Source organism: Eptatretus burgeri, chromosome 9 (genome assembly GCF_056783735.1).
Source record: "Eptatretus burgeri isolate ZD-2024b chromosome 9, Ebu_testis_v1, whole genome shotgun sequence".
NCBI classification, from domain to species: Eukaryota; Metazoa; Chordata; class Myxini; order Myxiniformes; family Myxinidae; genus Eptatretus; species Eptatretus burgeri.
Window position 1 is genome coordinate 66723106 of NC_140969.1, and position 20226 is coordinate 66743331.

The 20226-nt window shown below is 47.7% G+C and overlaps 1 protein-coding gene across 3 annotated transcripts in view; it reads right to left on the reverse strand.

Annotated features, from left to right (window-relative positions):
* LOC147020263 (mitogen-activated protein kinase kinase kinase 9-like) overlaps nt 1-20226 on the reverse strand; it is a 118779-nt gene that overhangs the window by 13421 nt on the left and 85132 nt on the right. For all 3 annotated transcript variants that reach the window (XM_085895506.1, XM_085895507.1, XM_085895505.1), the window contains 2 exons: nt 6498-6669; nt 3622-3687 (listed from right to left, as the gene is read on the reverse strand). In XM_085895506.1, coding sequence (XP_085751632.1) covers nt 3622-3687; nt 6498-6669 — 238 coding nt within the window. The remainder of the gene's footprint in view (nt 1-3621; nt 3688-6497; nt 6670-20226) is intronic.

Below are 20226 nucleotides of genomic sequence, written 5' to 3' on the forward strand. Positions count from 1 at the left end.
CTTGTGGATCGGGGATCAATTGCTTCTCCATGTGTGAACTGCTTTTCTCCTTCTCTGAGCATGGCTGCTTTATATAGCCGAAGTTTGCCGACCTCCTCTGGGAGACTACCTCCCTACCCCCACCCCACGCGGATCGCACACACGCTGCCACGATCACTCGTGTTGGCGCTATCTCACCGGAACATGTACAGTGCGCACACGTGGTACGGCCATTTTCATGCAGAACATGTGGAGGTCACACATGTAGATATGCAATGTTCACATGGAACATGTGGGGGAGGTGAGAAATGACAATGGGGAAAGATTTAAAATGCTAATAACAGAAACAAAAGAGCGCGAAAAAAGAGAGACCAACATCGGGGCTATAGCGACAAGGAGCTTCCTCCACATCTGATCCTGGTCGCTGCCAACTGGAGTTACAAAGCACTTGCGTTAACATTTCTTACGATATACAGTAACTAATTAATAATTTACCCCTCATTAACCCATGTCATTTTAGTAACAAGCAAATACCACCCATCGCTTCACTGATGGGAATACTGAAAGGGGGGAGAAAAAGGAGGAGAGGGAGAGGGGTGGGGGAGAGAGAGTGTGTTGGGGGGGGGGAGGGAGATTGAGAAGGTGGAGGGAGAAAGAGAGATGAGGGGGGAGAGTAAGGAGGATTTGGGGTAGGGAAGTTAGCAGAGAGAATATGTTATGCATTATGAACACGCGCACGTACGCACATTAGTATAGATATTAACAAATACAACCTACTGCTTCGTTGACAGGAATATTAAGGGGAGTGGGAGAGAGAAAGAATGAGGGGAGAGGAGGGAGGAAGAGCGAGGAGTGAGGGATGGAGATATCGAGGTGGGGTGGGGAAGTGAGGAAGGAGGGGGGAGCGAGGAGGGGTGCGGAAAGGGAAGGCAGCGTGAGGGGAGAGCAAGTTAAGGCAGCATGAGGGGAGGGTCCGACCGGACATAACCACCATCCGGAAGACGGGTAAACTAAGGGGGTGGGGAGAAAAAGAGGGAGAAAAGAGAGGGGTGGGGGAGTGATGAAGCAGGGAGGAGTGAGGAAGGGTGGGGGAGCAAGGGAGCAGAGGAGAGCGAGGATGGGTGGGGAAGTGAGGAGGGGCAAAAAAGCAGTATATAACAAATAAAAACATTAAAATGAATTACTTTTTATCCCCCACCGCGTAGCGGAAGGGGGATATTCTTAATAAGTGTTGTCATGATTGGGGTTGGATACAGGACATATTGCTTGTGGCAGGCTGTGCAGTTGAGGTTGAGGCTCAGAAGATGAAATGGAGGCTGATTCGCTTGGGATTTAAAAAAGAATTTCATAATGGCGACTTGAGTGGCTGCTTTCATATTGTATTCTTAGACCTCCTTAAAACACTTCAGGACTTTAGCAATTTCCCTACACACCTTGGAACTGTTTATGCAGTCGGGATCGTGCTCAGCACTCACTGCTTGCTCAGGATGACGGGGCATGAACCGCTCGCTCAGGATGACGGGGCACGAAGCGCTCCCTCTGAATGACGTGGACTCACTGCGGACGTGGAAAAAGCGTCCGCAGTGAGTGAACGATTCGCTCAGAATGACATGGCGCAGTTGTTCTTTCTTTCTCTTTGGAGTTTAATGGTGATTTCAGAGCCACGAGGCTCTATATACACCGCACACCTAAACACCTCGGATATGGATACTGGCGGCTTATATTGCTCATCCCATTTCTTTAATGAACTTTAAAAACTGATCAACAGAACCGGGGGTGCTTCTGAATCAGATGGCAAAACACATTTGGTAGACCTGACCACGTGATCCCCATGACACGTACAGAATGCAGTAAACACGATCTGGGCTCATCGTACCGAAGGCAGAGAGAGAATACATGAACCAAATCCTCGGGAACTTTACACCGTCAGACAACCCCATGGGGTGACACCCTATTCTGTGAAGATCGAGGTTGAGGGAATAATACCCGCACGGTTGCTGTTGAATTAAATCCACGGTGTAGCGAAAACGAGTTATCAGAACACGCTCTACCTTGCAGCAACTGCCGACAGGACATCCCGTTCGGGACAGGAACTGCTCCGTCGTCCACTGTAGGGTGCTTGGCAAGCGGCTTAAGCACTCAATCAAGCACTCCAATTGAATGGTTGGCAAGCAATAGTGATGTCCGAATTTCGAAACTATGTCCGAATTGCACAAATCACACTTTTTTAGGAGTTGCAACTGCTGATACTTTCAAATCTGGAGCTTAAATTTTGTAATTTTGCTTAGCTTAAGAAAATTATCTCGGTTATTCTAATGCGGAAGTGAAATAAAGCAACTGGTGTCTCCGGGCATTTATAAGCAGTTCAATGTACCTAGCGATTTGTAGCTATGATGAACAAGCATTCAATAATATGAGTGAGGAAAGTGAAGAAAAAAAGTTATCATTGTGGCCTGTTCCAAGTCAAGGTATGGTTGAGCAGGCCAAAAAACGTGGCAGCTTCAGATCCGAGCGAGGTTACCCAGGAAATGCCTTAAGACCCCAGAGAGTGAGGTGGCTGAGGATCGCCTGATGAAGAATATAATTAAATAAGGCCATTAATGATCTTCAAAAGTGGTGTTTTAATGAACCCAAACACAAAATTTTCACTCTTGCACTTCCTTGGAGTTTTCTTAGTATGCATGCAAAGTTTCAGGCTGCTAGGTTTTATAGTTTTGGAGTTAAGGAAGAGAGACAGTGACACACTAAAAAAAAACACACACACACACACACACACACACACACACACACACACACACACACACACACACACACACACACACACACACACACACACACACACACACACACACACACACACACACACACACACGAGTTTGGATATATATTTTAAAATTCAGTTTTTCAGCCAAACTGGAGCCATATCAGAAAAATGGAAGAATGTGAGCAGCCAGAAGTGCAACATGATGAAAATGAGAAAATATGTCCAATGATGAAGAGGAGAAAAATTTTGCTAAATATCCTTACTATAATTTATAGACCGGTGTTTGTGTTTATTTGCTGGGCTACTCCTCCTACAGTTCTGGCCCAATTACATCCAGACTTGCTCCAGAGGATCAGCATGACCCCAATTCGTGTATAGGGGTGTTTTTATCTTTGCCGGTGGTCTTGGGGAGGACGAGGCAAGTTTACAAGTTCCCACCATTTACAGTAGAGTTTTCCTGTCTCCATGTTTTCCATTGCAGTGGTGTTTTGAATTATAAGCAGCAAGTATGTTTTTGCTTCATGCACGTAACCAGAGTGTATATATATATATATATATATATATATATATATATATATATATATATATATATATATATATATATATATATATATATTTCTTGTGGATACAGAGCTGTCAGTTGCCTATGCACCGCTCAAGTAAAGGAATGCGTCAGAAGAAAGTGTTGTGTGCTTGGAACAAGATCATCTGTCAGGCGGGCACTCCACTCGTATTGAGTAAAAGGTGGGGTAAGAAATAATATCAGGGTCATCGTATTTAAAAATACCGCATCGGAGATTTCATTCACAGGTAAAAATTCAGATAAATGAAATGGAAAAGATCATCTAGAAGGTAAGGAAAACAATAGTTAAACTTACCGAGCATCATTTCCATTCACATTTTCTACGTCCTGTAATTTTGGTGGCTCAGCAAGTGGAAAGAACCTGAATAATGCAAAAAAAGCAGCAAGACTAGTTTAATCACTGTTGAATACAATGTGAAAAGGGCAAACAATAAACTTCAGCACCTCCCCCCCCCCCCATGAACTACAAAATCACCAAAGTCAGTGGAAGGAACCTTAAGAAAAATAGGACCGCCTGTCCTGAAGCTCACCTGGATCAGGAGCAACAGTCACTTAACCCCCCCCCCCCAGACCCCCTTAAACCCTGAATTTTTTTTTAATGCTGCGAACAAACTTTGGTACATCATGGGGGGTGATGAAGGTTGTGGTCAAGTTTCATTGAAATTGTATGTGGTTCGGAGAAGAGAGCAAATACCTATTTTATTTTTTGGGGGAGGGGGGGGGGTCAAAACCCTCCCGTTGATCCCTTTAATGAGTGCAGATATTGATGCGGTCGATACCCTCTGGTGCATCATGGGTGATGAAGTTTATGGTCAACTTTCATCGAAACTGTGTCTGTGGTTTTGGAGAAAAGAGCAAATACCCATTTTGGGGTCCAAACCCCTCTCCCCCCACCCTCGTCGACCCACTGAGTGTGCGCAGATTTTGATGCAGTCATTACACCTTAGTTAGGTATCAGATATGAAGCTTGTGGCCAAGTTTCATCAAAATCATGTGTTTGGTTCAAATGATAATGACTGAAGTGTTTCCAGACTCACTGACTCACTCACCTACAGATACTGCTTGATCGCATAAGCTCACCTGACTAAAGTCCAAGTGAACTAAAAACAATGAACATAAGAGATAGCTTCACTGGCATCTCTAATTTGGCACAAAGATGTAAAAAAGAAACTAGAAGGGCACTCTTCAACCACGCCAGACATGCCTCCACCTACATTGCATCATTATACATACTGTACGTGCACCAAGTTTGATTTAAATCTCTGAACCAAAATTCAGAATATTAAAGAATTCTGGCTGCCAGACCATGCGTCCGATCAGGTTGACATTTAAAACATATATTCCCCATCACGACGCGATCATAATTGGGAAGTTTCATGTCGATTGATGAAGCGATTCAAGAGAAAGAATTATTTTTAAAGACGGATCGTTCGATCCAACACGGATGCCAGATTCCTTCCATTTTTTACAATGTGCCAAAACTACCTCCATCGCCATTCAATCAAAATTCCACACACATTTGTTTTATCAGTTCCCTTAAATTCATGTTTCTGACACTCATTTGCCAGCTTAATCTCATAACTTTCTGGAGGCTGTTGAAATGCATGCCATCAAGCGTTCTTTGTATTTTCTTCAAAAGAGGCCAACTCTCTCGTCCGTTACATCACCACAGATACGATGACATTGCCAGATTTTAGCCCTTGTGCTAATTTTTGTCCAAACATTTTCCAATTTGTGAAGTGATGCTGTGGTTATTGCAATCTGAGTTCTGACTCCCCAATTCCATCCTCAGTGATTGTACTTCCCAAGTCAGTGAATCTGGCTCTACTCTTTCCAGCAGGGTCTCTCTAATCTTGAGATTGCATTACAAGATTATGTTTAGGTCCTATTTTAAATGAGAAGGACACAAGGAAGAGCGCATACCAATGCCACATAATGCCTGATCCATGAGAACATATCGGGCCCAATACATTTTTGAGATATCATGCGATACAGTACTATATCATTTTTGGCCCTATCTCTCAATGGTGAAGAATACTTTAAAAATTAAACAATTATCGTATCCAGATCCGGATTTTCAACAAAATAGAACCATTTCTTCCTTGTCACACACCCAACGTGTCTAGCAAGTTTCATCCGAATCCGTCCGCAACTTTTTGAGATATCGAGATATATATCGTTTTTGGCCTATCTCTCAATGGTGAAGAATCACTATAAAAATTTCTTGTAAACGGATCCAGATCCGGATCTTTACCAAGTTCATAGAACACCTTACCCCATGATGTCTTGAGACCAAGGACGTGGGTGGGGTGTACGAATGCCAAATTTGATTGGTCGTGATGACATAATTCCGTAATATTTTGTCCACATACTGCTACATTGAAGGGTTTTGAAATTGTCAAAAAGGTGATTTGTGTTCTACATTGTTCAGGGAAACAATTCAATTGAAATAAAATAGAGATTTTAAAGGTCAAAGAAAAAAACTCGGAGGTTTACCGCCATTGATGCATCGTATTTTACACCACCTTATCAAACATGTTACATTAGTTATTCGTGTCTGTTGTTTGTGTCCTTTATGACATCATTAAAAACAGCAAGTTTCCTGTTTGGAATGATCTTCAATTTTGCTTGACTGCAAGAGAATTCAGAGCTAAAGTAATGTTAAACTACATGTTTGTTTTCCCGATTCATGTTCAAAGTATAACACTGAATTGAAATTAAGTGTTTCCTCAATCATAAACTGACAATTGTAGACAGACAGACAGACAGACAGACAGACAGACAGACAGACAGACAGACCAAGGTGAACCAATTGCAAAACCCTTTTTAAAATTTTGCATGCGTGGGGTAATAATGTTTTCCTGAAGTATACACAATCCAGAATTATTCTCTCAAACCATATTTATCCAAAAATAGCCAACTTTAGGAATAAAATAGTCTGTCCCATGACATTTGGCACTGATCCCAAAATAATTTCATGTGCCTCAAGACCAGATATTATTGCATGCATGTGCTGAATATGAAAGAAATGCATCCTGTCATTTTCTAGTTGAGGTTCCAGATGGAGAGACGGACTGACAGCACCCAAACTACAAGCCCCAAAATGGGCTGACGTACGGTTGGGGACTAATAAGCAAATTAAAGGTTTGTGCCCACGCGTGGGTCCCCTACCCTTGGTCGCAGGTGGCACGTTCACGGGGGTGGGTGCAGCTTGGTCCCCAAGTGCGACCTTTCTTGTGCTGCCCCTTGTGCTCACTTTCTTCATCCTCATGGTGCGAGTGTGGGCGTGGTGCACCACGACTCCACGTCCGTGTGCCCTCCTTTGAAACGTCCGTGACCAATACTGCAGCGGGATGTTTCCATGCAAACAAAAATAGAGTTTGAAGGTGAATTTGGTGGTGGGGGGGGGGCAGGAGTGGGTCAATGATATATTAAAGGCACCTTTCAACCCCTCCAAGACCAAAAAGTCAGTCATTACATTCATCTTTAGATTATTTTGTCAAGCTTACAACGCCTACACTTTTCTCAAAAACAAGTAACACAATCAGATGTGTAAGCTAAGAATGAAGAAAAATTAAAATTCAAAAGCGGAAAATAATTACTTACATGTGTGCACGTTCAAACAAAACGAGAACGGCACTCGGGAGAGCACATACCTCTACCAGGCTGAACAGTTTACATTTTGTATCCCACAAAATCCGGATGTGGACCCGACCCTGAGCAAAAATGTAATCGGCTTGTTCGAGTTACTTACCCAACTCATCCACCGAGTTTTGTCATAACTTGTCCACAACGTTTTGAAATATCGTGTTATATATATTGTAAGGAATTCGCGCCCGCCGGCGTGCGAGCGGCCGCGTACCACTAATGGCAGCCGCGTCGCCCACCGGACAGACAATTCAGTTGTGACCCTCCTGGAACTATCGCCAGAAACCAGTCATGGGTGGGGGTTTAACCTCACCACAGACCAGTCCGCATTCTACCCGCGCGAAATAGGGTCACTCGCCGAATATCGAAATACCTAAGTACAAGCGCGGGTAACCTACCGAGGGGCCGTACCTCGCCACAGGTCGGCTAGGGACATGAACCGCTTAAGCGGTCCATTCCGTTCTACAGTGATAACCGAGCGGGTATTATCGCCGACCTCGACGGATCCAATTCTCTTTACTGGGTGTTTAAAACCCAACTAATTATTCCACGATGCAAGATGGCATTTTGAATGGGGAATAGAGGACGCAACGAACGGGATACATTTCACAAGCAAGGACATTTGTTGCAACTAAGCACGTATACAGGCAGGCAGTCATGCACGTATGTACAAGCAACAAATAGAAAGCGTTACCGACTCCAATGAGAATGTACATGCACAGTCACTTACACAGGTTTTACTTAACAGACGGCGCCACGACAACATTCATTCAAAACCCCAAAAGAAACACAAGAAAAGACCCCTCTCACAGACAAGGGGGTCAGGCTGGACTACTTGGGTCTTAATGGCACGGGGCCTGGGAGACCGAACGGGTCCCGCAAGACCGTAGCATGTTACCTGCACCCTCGAGGTGCCTCGATAGTCGGCGAGCTCTCTCTGGCACTCTCCTCCACGGATGCGCAGGTTCGTGCCCCACAGCCGGCAGAGCTGTGCCTCCCGTCCGCGTCTCCGGTACGTTGCCCGGACTCTCCACCGACCCACTCCTCTGGTGTACGGGTCGCTCCACAGACCCAGAGACCAAGAGACCAAGACAGGACGAGACCAAGAGAAGGGCGCAAAACGAAGAGAGGAGACCAGACCAGGAGAAGAGTGCCAACGAAGAGGAGAGCAAGGCTCGCGGCTGTCCGCCTTATATAGCCTGGGGCTCCGCCCTTCGCCCCTCCCCGTCTTCGGCTCTGCCTCCCTTCGAGAAGCTTCTCGAAAAGGGGCGTTTCTCAACTCTGACCGCCTCACTCCTCATATCCAGCAATCGCGAGCGAGCCGCCTTGCCCTTCTCGTCACACCAGCCTCGGAGAAAAAAGGTGGTAAAATACCCACACTCACCATTGGAGGTTTCTTTTTCTCCTTCTTTACGCCCGCGTTCAAGGACCCTTTTGAACGCGGAAAGGGTCGTAGCGTGGTCTGTGGAGGATGGCGTTTGCAAGCTGGCGTAGTGGAAAAGTTGGGGGTGGTTGTGTTGTTGGCGTCATGGTTTGTTGTAATGGTGGGCGAGATATGTCGGTTCAAAATAACGATAGAGAAAGAAAAACACTATCTCAAAGGATCACAGCCCTGTGACATGAATAATTCCCATTAAACAACGGTGGGGAAATCTAACTGAACACAGACTTATCGATCTAACTGAACTAAGGAACCTTTATGGTATTCTGCGAATTTCCACAGCCGTAACACTACCCCTTCCCCTTTTTACAGACTCGTCCCGAGTCCTCGAATTTTCGTGTACCATCATGTGTAAGTTCTCCCCGAGTACGATTTACCTTCGGATCCCTGAGTGCGACATTCAGGGTATTCATGTCCGAAAAATAAATAACCTACGGGCTGAGTAACTAACTAAACAAACCCACTCATACAGATGACTTAAATAAATTGCCGGCGCTAAGACAGACATACAGGGGGCAAGCAACTCATTTACATTTACATCCTTAACCTTATAATTGTACACTACACCATGGCCCAGGATCTATGGACTCTGCGGAAAAAGAAGCAAAAGTCACAAGCAGGGAGCCAGGCTGCTCAAGCGCAGTCTCTGGCTCATGAACAATGCAGTGCAGAGAAAGTGGCTGGCTGCTCACACGCAGTCCTAGGCCTCCCCTGTGAACGCAGTGAACACAAGCGGTGCACGGGCCGCCAATGCGGTCTCGTGATGCGGCTGCCTACAAGGCAGTCCCTGCAGTACGCGCGATGATCTGACGCAGCAAACAACGTTGCACGGGCTGCCAATGCGGTCCTGCCTACAGGTATGCGGCTGCCTACAGGGCAGTCCCTGCAGTATGCGCGACGATCTGACGCAGCAAAAAAAAACGTTGCATGGGCCGCCAATGCGGTCCCGTGATGCGGCTGCCTACAGGGCAGTCCCTGCAGCACGAGCGATGATCCTGGCGCACATGGTAATGGACAGGGGCAAATGCACAACAAGGGCCGCAGGCATGGGGTCATGGCAACGGCAGGCAGACGGCAGACGAGGCATGGCATGGCATGGCAAAAGAAGGCCGTTGGTGAAGCTGACCGGCACAGGCCTTGTAGCAAACAGCCGGCAGACGATCCGACCGGCACAGGCCTTGCAGCAAAACAGCCGGCAGATGAAGTTGGCCGGCCTCTTGCCTTGTACTGGAAGTTCGTCGAGGGAGTGCGGTGGTGCTGGCCACTCAGAAGGCGGGCTCGGACCTACCCTACTGTCTCCCTCCCAACCTATCGCCTTGGCCTGTCTCTGTCCATACCCACTCCCTTAGTTTGCAAACAAAACAAATTTAGCCCCAACTTATTTTTGTTTGATTTTTACTTCCCTCTATAATTCCGTCTCCTAACCCCCTTTACAGTCTTTGTCCGGCTAACCTATCACGTCACCGAGCCTACTCCCAACCCCAACGTTCCCTTCCTGGAGGGGAATAAGGGAGATCTAGCGTCCTGTGTCGAGGCCCAATGAAGCCTCACAATGGCCTCCTCAGATCTCAGCGATCTTTAACCCAAAGTGGGTACAGCGGCCCACAACGAGGGAAGGGATGGATGGTGCGGAGGGGTACACTTCCTATCTACCCGAACAATTATTAACCTTAAACTACCCCAGGGCTTTCAAGAAGCGCCTCTCGCTTAAACTATCGGTTCTAAAACCAATATTCCCATCGCCTGTGTTGGTGTCCTCACAATTTCGGGCCTCGCCCTCCAATTTTCTCTCGTGCCCTTGCACGGTTTCGTGGCTGGGACGCGTGGCTCCCTTGGCAGGAACTACCCTCTCAGATTCTCCAACAATGGCACCCCCGGGCACTACACTGCCTCCGAGCCTACCAGCTCCCTAAAACTGGGGAGTGCCCTCTCTGGAGACTCCCCCTCAACGCTGACGTGGCAGGCTGGCGCCCTGGGCCCCTTCCCCGGGTGCCCGTGCCGACACTGCCCACGTGGCTAATGGCACCCTGGGCCCCCGCATCATGCGGGCGCACCAGTGCCCACTACGCTATCCCAGCCCCCACGGACACTTGGCCCACTGCGGCCGACTAGCTCGGTGTACCCACTCAGCGATACTCACCATTCGCAGCCACACTCCCAGCCCGTCAACAGGGCTCCTGCACCCCTCCAAATGGGTATCGAGCCTACTTCCCCACCAACAACAAAACGACCTCCATTTTGTAAATTTAACTAACCCACAAACTCACATTACTCTGACCCCGGGGTCCCTTGGGTGGGAATCACTCCTCCGCCCCATCACTCATTGCAATATGCATTCCACATTCACTCCATACACTCAGACACGCTGGCCTCACTCACTCAACATATTTCCACTTCACTCTATTTCAACTCTCACATCGCGGATCACTGCCATTCTTCTGACTAAGTCCCCTAACTACTTCGTGCTCCCTCATTGTCCCTTAAATTATAGCACGTTCCTTTTAACACTACGTAGCTAAGCTGCGTCCCCTCTACACATCCAAAGTCTGTCCTTGTCTCCAAATATTATTCCCCATCCCCATGTCTCATCCTAAATCTAAACCGACATCCTTCAAACTAATCCATTCCACAGGCTCCATGAGGACATCCCTGCCCCATGGAGCCGATCTAACTAAACTAACCCTTCCCCCTAACTAGTTGTATCCTGTGCCCAGGCGGGGGGGTCTCCCACCCCTTGCCCGGGAATCCTGTTCACCCGAAGCGAGGCTTGCTTGTTATTTTTTTTAATGCGAGCACCAGCGCGGCAACTCGCAACCTGCGCTCTACTCTGCCTGAAGTCACGGCAGCTGTTCGTGCACCTCGTCCCTCCTTGGACGGTACCGTCCAGCAGGGATACCCCTCCTGCCGGATTCCCACCCTACGTGCAGCCATGACGTCACCCCACGCATTCAAAAGCAAGCCTCGCGTTTCGAGGGGTTCCCCACGCGAACACATGTGCTCTGCTCGTCGGAGCTTCACAAATACGCTCGCGTGGAGAACCCATCCGGTCCGAATCCATTTCCCAGCCTAGCTTTTGTCCGTCGCGGGATCAGCAACATCCACCGAGGGCGTTTCCGGACCAGGTTTCACTCCCACAGGCGCACACGTGGCGGCCTCGTGCATTGCACAGCACGGACCCCGTGCGCGCTGCCGTGCAAACCCGGCACGGTGCTTGAAATAGCTACGGCCGCTGCTCGGCCTTTGTCCCTTATCTGTCACCGTCTCAGTCTCCATTCAACCCACGCGCACCTGCGTGTCACGACTCTCGCACACCACTCCATGGCTCTCAGACATGCGGTTGCGTTCTCCCGCATGCCTACCGTCATCTCCCTCTCATACAGCGACATCACACATGCTGTCCCTCTCACACACCGTGCTTCACACACGCGGACCATTTCATTCGCATACGTGGTTCCACTCACACAGAGGGTTTCACTCCCACTCGGGGTCTCATCCACACACGGGGTCTCTGTCACACACGCGGTCGCTCTCACACACGCCCTTGCACCCACGCTATGTGCGCGCTGCAGCACGTATTTCACCACGCTCGTATACACACATCGGGACCACACTCGTAACCACACTGGGGATTCGTGCCACCCCAAGGGTTTCCGGGGCCTCTATACCCCCCAATCTATCCGTACACCAGTCAACAGCACTCGCCCCCTCAACTCCGCGAAGCTCGACCGGACCCACCTGGTCCTGAACCGCTTCAAGGGGGCATATTCCTTCCCGTCGTTCCAGGAGGAGGCCATCCAGCTGCTCGCAACGGGTCTCGAGACATTCCGCGAGCTCGCCCCCATTATCCTCCACTACCCCCGTGTGTGTGTGCTCGTCCTCCCCCGTCCAATTCACCCTCCATCTCCCGTGTCTCTGCCAACTCAGTCACCTTATCACCCATTACCTCCGTTGTCTCAACTATTATTTCTGCCGTCTCCACGTGTCTTGCCGTACACGTCTCAGTCACCCCCTTTACTTTTTCCCTCTGTGTCACCGTCACTTTCTCCGTCACCTTTACGCTCCTCGCCCAACACATCCCCCAAATTAATCTGTCTTCACCCGCCTCCATTGCGGGCCTGACAGCCGTTGCACTCCCCCCCCAGCTCATTCGCTCCAGCACGTGGCGGCGCCATTTTGAGCTCCACTGCCCGCGTTTCGCTCCCCGCAATTGCCATTATGCCTGCCTGCAGGCCTCGGCCTATTTGCTACATCTCACCCCTCATTTTTTTCATTTCTTCCTTCATTCCGTTTTTCACCTGTTGCATATACGCATTCATTTTGTTATTCATCCTGCATGCATTTGTTTTTATTTCGCTCATTTGTTGCGTATTTCCATCCATTTTGAGTGCGTTTCCATCCATCTTTTCGTTCATGCCTTTTATTTCGTCTCCCATTTGTTGCATCATCCGCATCAACATTTCCCCCCCCCCTGTTGATTTCAGCCAACCCCGACGAAGCCGAATCGCCTTGGTCGGTCGTGGTTTCGCTGGGGGTTTCGCTGAGGGAACTTGACGGAGGTGGGGAGTGGGGGGGCGGTGTCATACATCGCGGCCTCTGCCGCTGCGCCCATTTCGGGTTCTGGGTTCGGTTGGGGGGGGGGGAATTGCTCCTGCACGGAAATGTCCTGCTCGGGGATTCCGTCCTGGGACATGGATTCTACCATTTCTAAATCCCTTCCTAATACCCCTAGCACCCGTTCGCCTTGAAAAGCCATCTTATTTTGTGGATTTTTTTTAATCGCTCGACTTTGATGGGAACGTGGGGGGGGGGGGTCGCTTCGCGCACCGCTGGGCCGATTCCCGCAAATTTAGTTTGGAGACGGGAGAGTTTGTTTCCCGCTCGCTGACACCAGTGCTACGTATTCGCGCCCGCCAGCATGCGAGCGGCCGCGTACCTCGAATGGCAGCTGCGTCGCCCACCGGACAGACAATTCAGTCGTGACCCTCCTGGAACTATCGCCAGAAACCAGTCACGGGTGGGGGTTTAACCTCACCACAGCCCAGTCCGCATTCTACCCGCGCGAAATAGGGTCACTCGCCGAATATCGAAATACCTAAGTACTTGCGCGGGTAACCTACCGAGGGGCCGTACCTCGCCGCAGGTCGGCCGTAACAGCCGTAACAATATATATATATATATATCATTTGTAATCCCATCTCTCAATGGTGAAGAATCACTCGAAAAATTCCCATATCTGAATCCGGATTTTCACCAAAATTGAATCAATTCACTCTTGTCACACACTCAACCTGCCCATCAAATTTTGCCCGAATCCATCGACAACCTTTTGAGATATCCTGCTCACAAACAGACAGACAGAAACGCAAGCTCCGTCCACCTTCGATGGCGGAGATAATAAATACGTTCGTAATAATTTCCATTACAATTTTTAAGCAACATTGTAAATGACGGTTCTGATTTTTTTTTATACAATATTGAGGCTCGTGTAAGAGTTTCAAAAATGAGAACAACGGGTAAATATACAAAATGACAGAGGTGAAGAGGAAAAAAAAACAACGAAAAAGAACAAGACAAGAATTAATGGGTGCACTACAGCACGAGATGTGACAGGATATGATCAGGTGGAGCAAATAACAGAGATATAAATGGGAGATATCATGATGCAGTGGTGGATAGTACACAGTTTACATCTTGGAGGGGAGAGTGGAAAAAAACACCAAACACACACAAAAAAAAACAGATTCAGGACGATAGTTCCACATACAAGAGAGAAAGAAAAGGAAGACTGATGGAGTGGAGGATTGAGTTTAGACTTGGTGAGGGTAACAAGGTAACACTTTGTGGAAGAATGGATGCAATCTGAAGGGAAAGGAGTTGGTCAGAGGTGAAGGCAGGAGGAGAAAACGACTGGAAAAGAACCAGTAAAAGGCTGCAGGGCTACTAACCTGTCTGAGGTGAGGAGAAGCATACTCGAGGTCAACCTCCAGTCACAAGATGCCAATGATACTGACAGCCTGATAGTCTATGAACTCAAGGGGGGCAAGGTAACAGCAGCAGTCCACAAGGAGGGGTGGGGGCATGCCAGATGAAGGCCTCATACACTTTTTATAAGCTGAACATAGCAGTGGAAAGATTAGGCCCGATGGAGAATTTTACAGTGATGGCAGGCTTGGAGAAATGAACTGCCCGACGAGACAGGTTATATCTGATGGTGGAACCCAAACTCCAAATACCTCTCTCAGAAACTGATCACAGCTGTTCCTCATGGAGGGACAAAGTGAGTGTTTGCATCTTTCCTGAATGAAAAGACATTTCAGGAAAATGACCAGTCACGTATTTTTTTTCCAAGATCGACGAAGATGTCACGGGATGTTGACCCAGCCTACCTAGTTGTGGGGTGAGTAACTATCCGGCACTGATTTGAGTCATCTGTTAAATCACACAATGGATTTTGCAGTGACTAAGATAGGTTATTGGCTTGACTTGTAACAAGAACAGGACAGAGCCCAGAAAGTTACCTCAAGGGATGCTGGCTTCTAGAAGTATAACATGGAAGAGAATGTAACATCGAAAGCAACCCACTGCTTGCAAGAGTGCAGGAAAAACTGAAAGGCCGTTCATAAATGGAACCCCAAACACGATTAGCTGTTTGGAAAACACGATCTGGTACCAGACTAATCAAATGAATATGAGATGTAAAGGCCCTGACCTCTTATTTGAGAACCGAGGCTTCCAACCATGAAGTTGCGTGTCCAGTGTGGAATGAACTGGTAAAGCTAAACTGATGATAAGAGATCAGATGTAGAGAAGAAATGAGTATCGAGTTCAAGATCGATTCCATTGCTTTATGTATATTGAGAGAAGGCTGACCGATCTGAAGTTGAGATGGTCTGTTCATTAGAATGCCAAAGCTGAGCTAACATCAGCGACTTTCCAAGATGCAGGCAGTTGCTCTGAGGAGAACGATCTGAAAAAGATCAGAGAAAGCAGTACACAGAGCAGTTGAACATATCATGTGGGCATAGTTTGTGAATGTACATATCTGATGTTGGAAGCTCCAAGAGTCTCAGACTACTATATCTATTCTATATTCCATAATATATATATATATATATATATATATATATATATATATATATATATATATATATCTCACACACACACACACACACACACACACACACACACACACACACACACACACACACACACACACACACACACACACACACACACACACACACACACACACACACACACACACACACACACACACAGTATCTATCTATCAATAGAATAGGCCCCACCTGTAGTAACCCCATCACATTGCATACCATTGGAGTCCTCTTGGCAAATGGAGATGCAAGAAAACATTTTCAAACGTACAGGGTGGGGGGTAGACCCCAATTCTCTTCATGTAAATGTGTATCGTGTTGCTCCATCCGGTGGTCGGCAATATTGTTGAGGTGCCGGGTTCGGTGGCAGGCAATATTGTTGTGGTGCCGGGTTCGGTGGCGAGGACGACCGCTAGATGGAGCAGTTGGGCCGTCTCCCACCGAACACCGGAATTGAAGGTTGTAACCTGCGGATAACTCTGAAGGTCACGGGTCCCTTAGTGGACCATGGACGCCAATATTTTGACGGTGTGGGGTAGGGTTAATTGTCTAATTCCAATTTACCTAAGTACCCACGCCGTCTAACTACCAGGGAAGCCACACCCTCAGCCGACTTTGTCCGAACCGAGTCGCTGTTCCGACTCGGATCCAGCGTAACCAAGCGGGGATTACCAAAGCCTGCCAGACCAAATGAACAATTTACGGCACAAACGGTCTCACTATAACTCAAACCCGAACCATGCAAGGCCAATGAAAGAAATGACAGGCAACGAGCTGGTACATTTAACAGGGGGTTTATTTACAATAATCGGGAAGGGAGACACAAAGCAGACTTAATCACGAATATGCAGGAAAATGTACAATGGAATCACTTAAACAGTTCTACTTACAGACTGGCCACAGTCACACACATCCAAAAGAAACGGACACCACCGGGTCTTCATTCGGTCCTCCAGCCGAGGAGGATAGTGCAGCTGGGGGGACAGAGTCTGGCCGGGTACCTGGCCGCCTCGTGCGGTTTCACAGACTCCAACCCACCATGGTGAGACTCGAACCCACAACCCGGAATCCACCGAGCCCACGATCCTGGCTGCCACGAACGACGGTCGACGGCACGAGCGCCGCGGAACACCTCCGCCACGACCATCACCACCACGAGCACCAGCACGGCCACCGAGGAACCCAACAAAGACCGCAGACCAAGGAGCCAAAAGCAAAAAGCCCAAAGAGCGCAGACGACGACGACTGTTGACGACAGCCCGCCACCTTTCTTATCCCTTCCCAGGGCGGGTCGAGGGCTCCGCTCTTAGGTAACTCGCCTCCGGATTGGTCGGGGTTCGTGGGAAATCGCCGTCTGAGGTAATTTCATTCCTCATTGGGCAATGGACACGCGCTTGCCTTTCCGGGCGGGGTCTCGATCTGGAGCGATGGAAGCTCCGCCTATGTCTGTAGCCAGAACATGTGCGTAATGGCGTCCCATGCGCGTGAGGAAGGCCGATGGTGGCAAGAGCGAAGGAGGATGTTGTTGTATATTAATTCTATCTAAAAAATAACTCCCAGCGCACATACACTTATCACCCATTAAACATAGGGACGGGACCCTAACTATAAACACGTACTTATCGAGATAACTGAACTGCGGGGACTCTGGCTGTTGTGTGCAAATGGCTGCCAGATTCGTAACAATTTCACAAATCATCTTATCTCCATCACCATGTTCACAGTTCTGGCACCCAACAACCAGACTCAAAATGTTGTCAATCCAGAGGCACTGCAGTAGCTAATATTGTGTAATCTTAATGCCTGTTTTGCCTGCTCTCTTTTTCTACACTCTAAATTCCTTCCACAAAAGGTGCGGGTAACACTACTAGGATTTCATACTTGGCGCTGTCTGGGATCGAACAGGCATCTGCTAACGTACGAGTCAGCAACTTTAACTCTCGACCACGGCGACTTTTACGTGATAGACATCGTTTTTTAATCATTATAAAGAGCTTGTCCCTACGGATGGGAGGAAGAGGAAGCAAGACTTGGAGCCCTTCTATAAATCACACAAACAAACACACAAAAAAAACAGACACTTTGCAAATTACATACAGAATGGTAAACGAAGAAATGTAAAAATATATAAAAGTAGATTGAAGGAGCGCAAAAACAACAACGGCGACAAACAACAACATGTTATAAAAGATCCTTCTTTTTCCAGGGCTGGTTCATTTCATTGTACTTCGTGACTGAGATTCTCATGTTTAATTTCCACTGGATTGTGGTGTGGTGGTTTCCCACAGGGCAGGTGGATAGGTCTGGTGCTGTCGTAAAGTGAGCTGTGGTTTAGCATTCCTTGCTTTTTAGCTGCGGCCACCGGATAGCTCTGTGAGGGAAAAGAAGGCCGAGTGTGCAAGTCCTTCCTTCCGGTACAGAGCCTCTCCCCTCCCGGGACTTCCAGACTACCTCCTCGTGGTACACCACGGTAACAGTGCTCTTGAGGGCACTGACTAAGTGGAGAATCTCAGAATAAGTTGGTACCCTTGAGATGGAGTGTGGATGGTTGTGGAGTGTGGACCGTGGTTAGGTTGTGTGTTTTAGGCATGTTAGGTTAGGCACGTGGTTAGGTTGTGTGTTTTACAGCGGCGCGAGAGTAAAAATGTACTCCACGTCCTGATTCTTCTTACTCCCATCAAAGGACGGGCACTTTGCTATTATTTTTAACATTAGCCCATGTTCATGAGGAGCATTTACATAAATCACATGCAGGACAAAGACATTAGCAGACACCAGTGTACTTTTACATGAATTAAAAGGACATTAGAAGAAAATGTACAATCACAACCATGCATGGGATTTGAACGTGGCTTCCATGAATCACAAGCCAGGGATTCAGATGGGAACACTAACAGGCCAACATAATCTGGTCAATTGCAACAATGTTTTGTGGATGGTGAGAAATCTGAGTTTAGACCTCAAATAGGTTTGATGTCAAGCCCTGGCTTGTTTGAAGACAGAAACATCATGTTTTTGAGCTTTATGGAGAGGGAGTCGGTTCCCATCTGTAGATTTGGCATTCTGCCTTCTCACTATTGCCTCTCTTCATGAATCGCTGTACCAAGGATGAGATCTTGGACAGGATAGCTGGAAGCATGTCGGTATGAACTAATGAAGGAAAGAAAGTAGATGGTTGAGTAGCATGTCCGAGGCAGCGTCGAGGTCCAGATGAAAAGAGAGCAAACCAATCAATGAGAGATGGCAGGCTGTAGGTCAGACAAATCTTCCCGATTAAAATGCCAGACACAGCAGCACCTTGGTTCCCTGAAGACCATCAGAGGCACTTTCACGAGGACAATCAGAGGAAACGTGGGGAAATGAGAAAAAGCAAGAAAAGTTGGATTGTCCATTATGAAGTTTATCTAGCAATCAGAGGGACCCATTCGGGGAAATACGGGTCAGAATGAAACAGATTAGGTAATGAATGAGGTGTCACAAAAAGCCATTGCTAAAATAGCACATCGCCAAAGCCTTTTGTGAAGGACTGAAACCAATTCAGCTGGAATGGTGGCAGCTGATGTCGCCACAGATTAGTAAGAGTCGTGGTGGGGTGGGGGAATAGGAGGGAGTCAAATACAAAACTTCCTCTGAACAATCCCATTTTCCATGATGAAGAAGTTATAAAGGATGAATTTTTTTAAAAAGACCTTATCTTATGAAGTATAATAAATCATGGAAGCACAATATCCTTATGAATGTAACTGGAAGAAAAACAAGTCACAGAGAAAGGCTTTACGACTTGGACAGAAGAAAGCACAAAGATGTTCTGAAGCTTTGGTGCCAAATCTCCATTTACTCCAGAAAAAAATACAACTCAAAATAAACTAGAGTAATTCGACTGCGCGCAGTCCACGGGTCTGCCACCGCTCTCCTGCACAAATACTTGAGTATTGACATAATTGACCCTTGACCTTTATCATATCTGGCCCAAAATCTAATCACTGAATTGCCCTGTCTTACTTTATGTGATAACTCAAGAAGCAAATTGTAGAATTTCATCAAACTTGGTAAAAAGATAAACGAAAATCTGGACGGACGAACGGACGGACAACCCAGAAACATAATGCCTCTGCACCAAGGGTGCCGCACCAATAAAAATGATGAGGATTCTAATTTTTGTGGTCAAATTGTGAATTTCTATGCCTGGTGTTGACTTAATGGTTCGGGTGGTGGGCTTGGGATCCAAGGATCCTGAGTTCAAATCCCACCTGGCTGTTGAATTAATACCAGGTGGGGTTGACTGCCGATGCCTGGTGTTGGCGCAGTGGTTAGGGCAGCGGCTTGGGATCCAAAAGGTCCTGAGTTCAAGCCCCGTTGGCCCACTGAATTAATACACCAGGGGGTTGACTCAGCCTGTCATCCTTCCCAGGTCGGCGAAATGAGTACCAGTGTACTGGGCCAGTGTATACCCCGGTTAAAATAGGTGTACCATATCCCTGTGTCGTAAGAGGCGACCAGGGTTGCGTCAGGAAGGGCATCCGGCGTAAAACATGTGCCAAATCACTATGCGGATCATACGGATGATCTGCTGTGGCGACCCCTAACGGGAGCAGCCGAAAGAAGAAGAAGAAGGAGGGGGTTGACTCTGCCTGTCATCCTTCCGAGGTTGGCAAAATGAGTGCCAGCTTGCTGGTATCCTGTGTCGGAGTGGCGA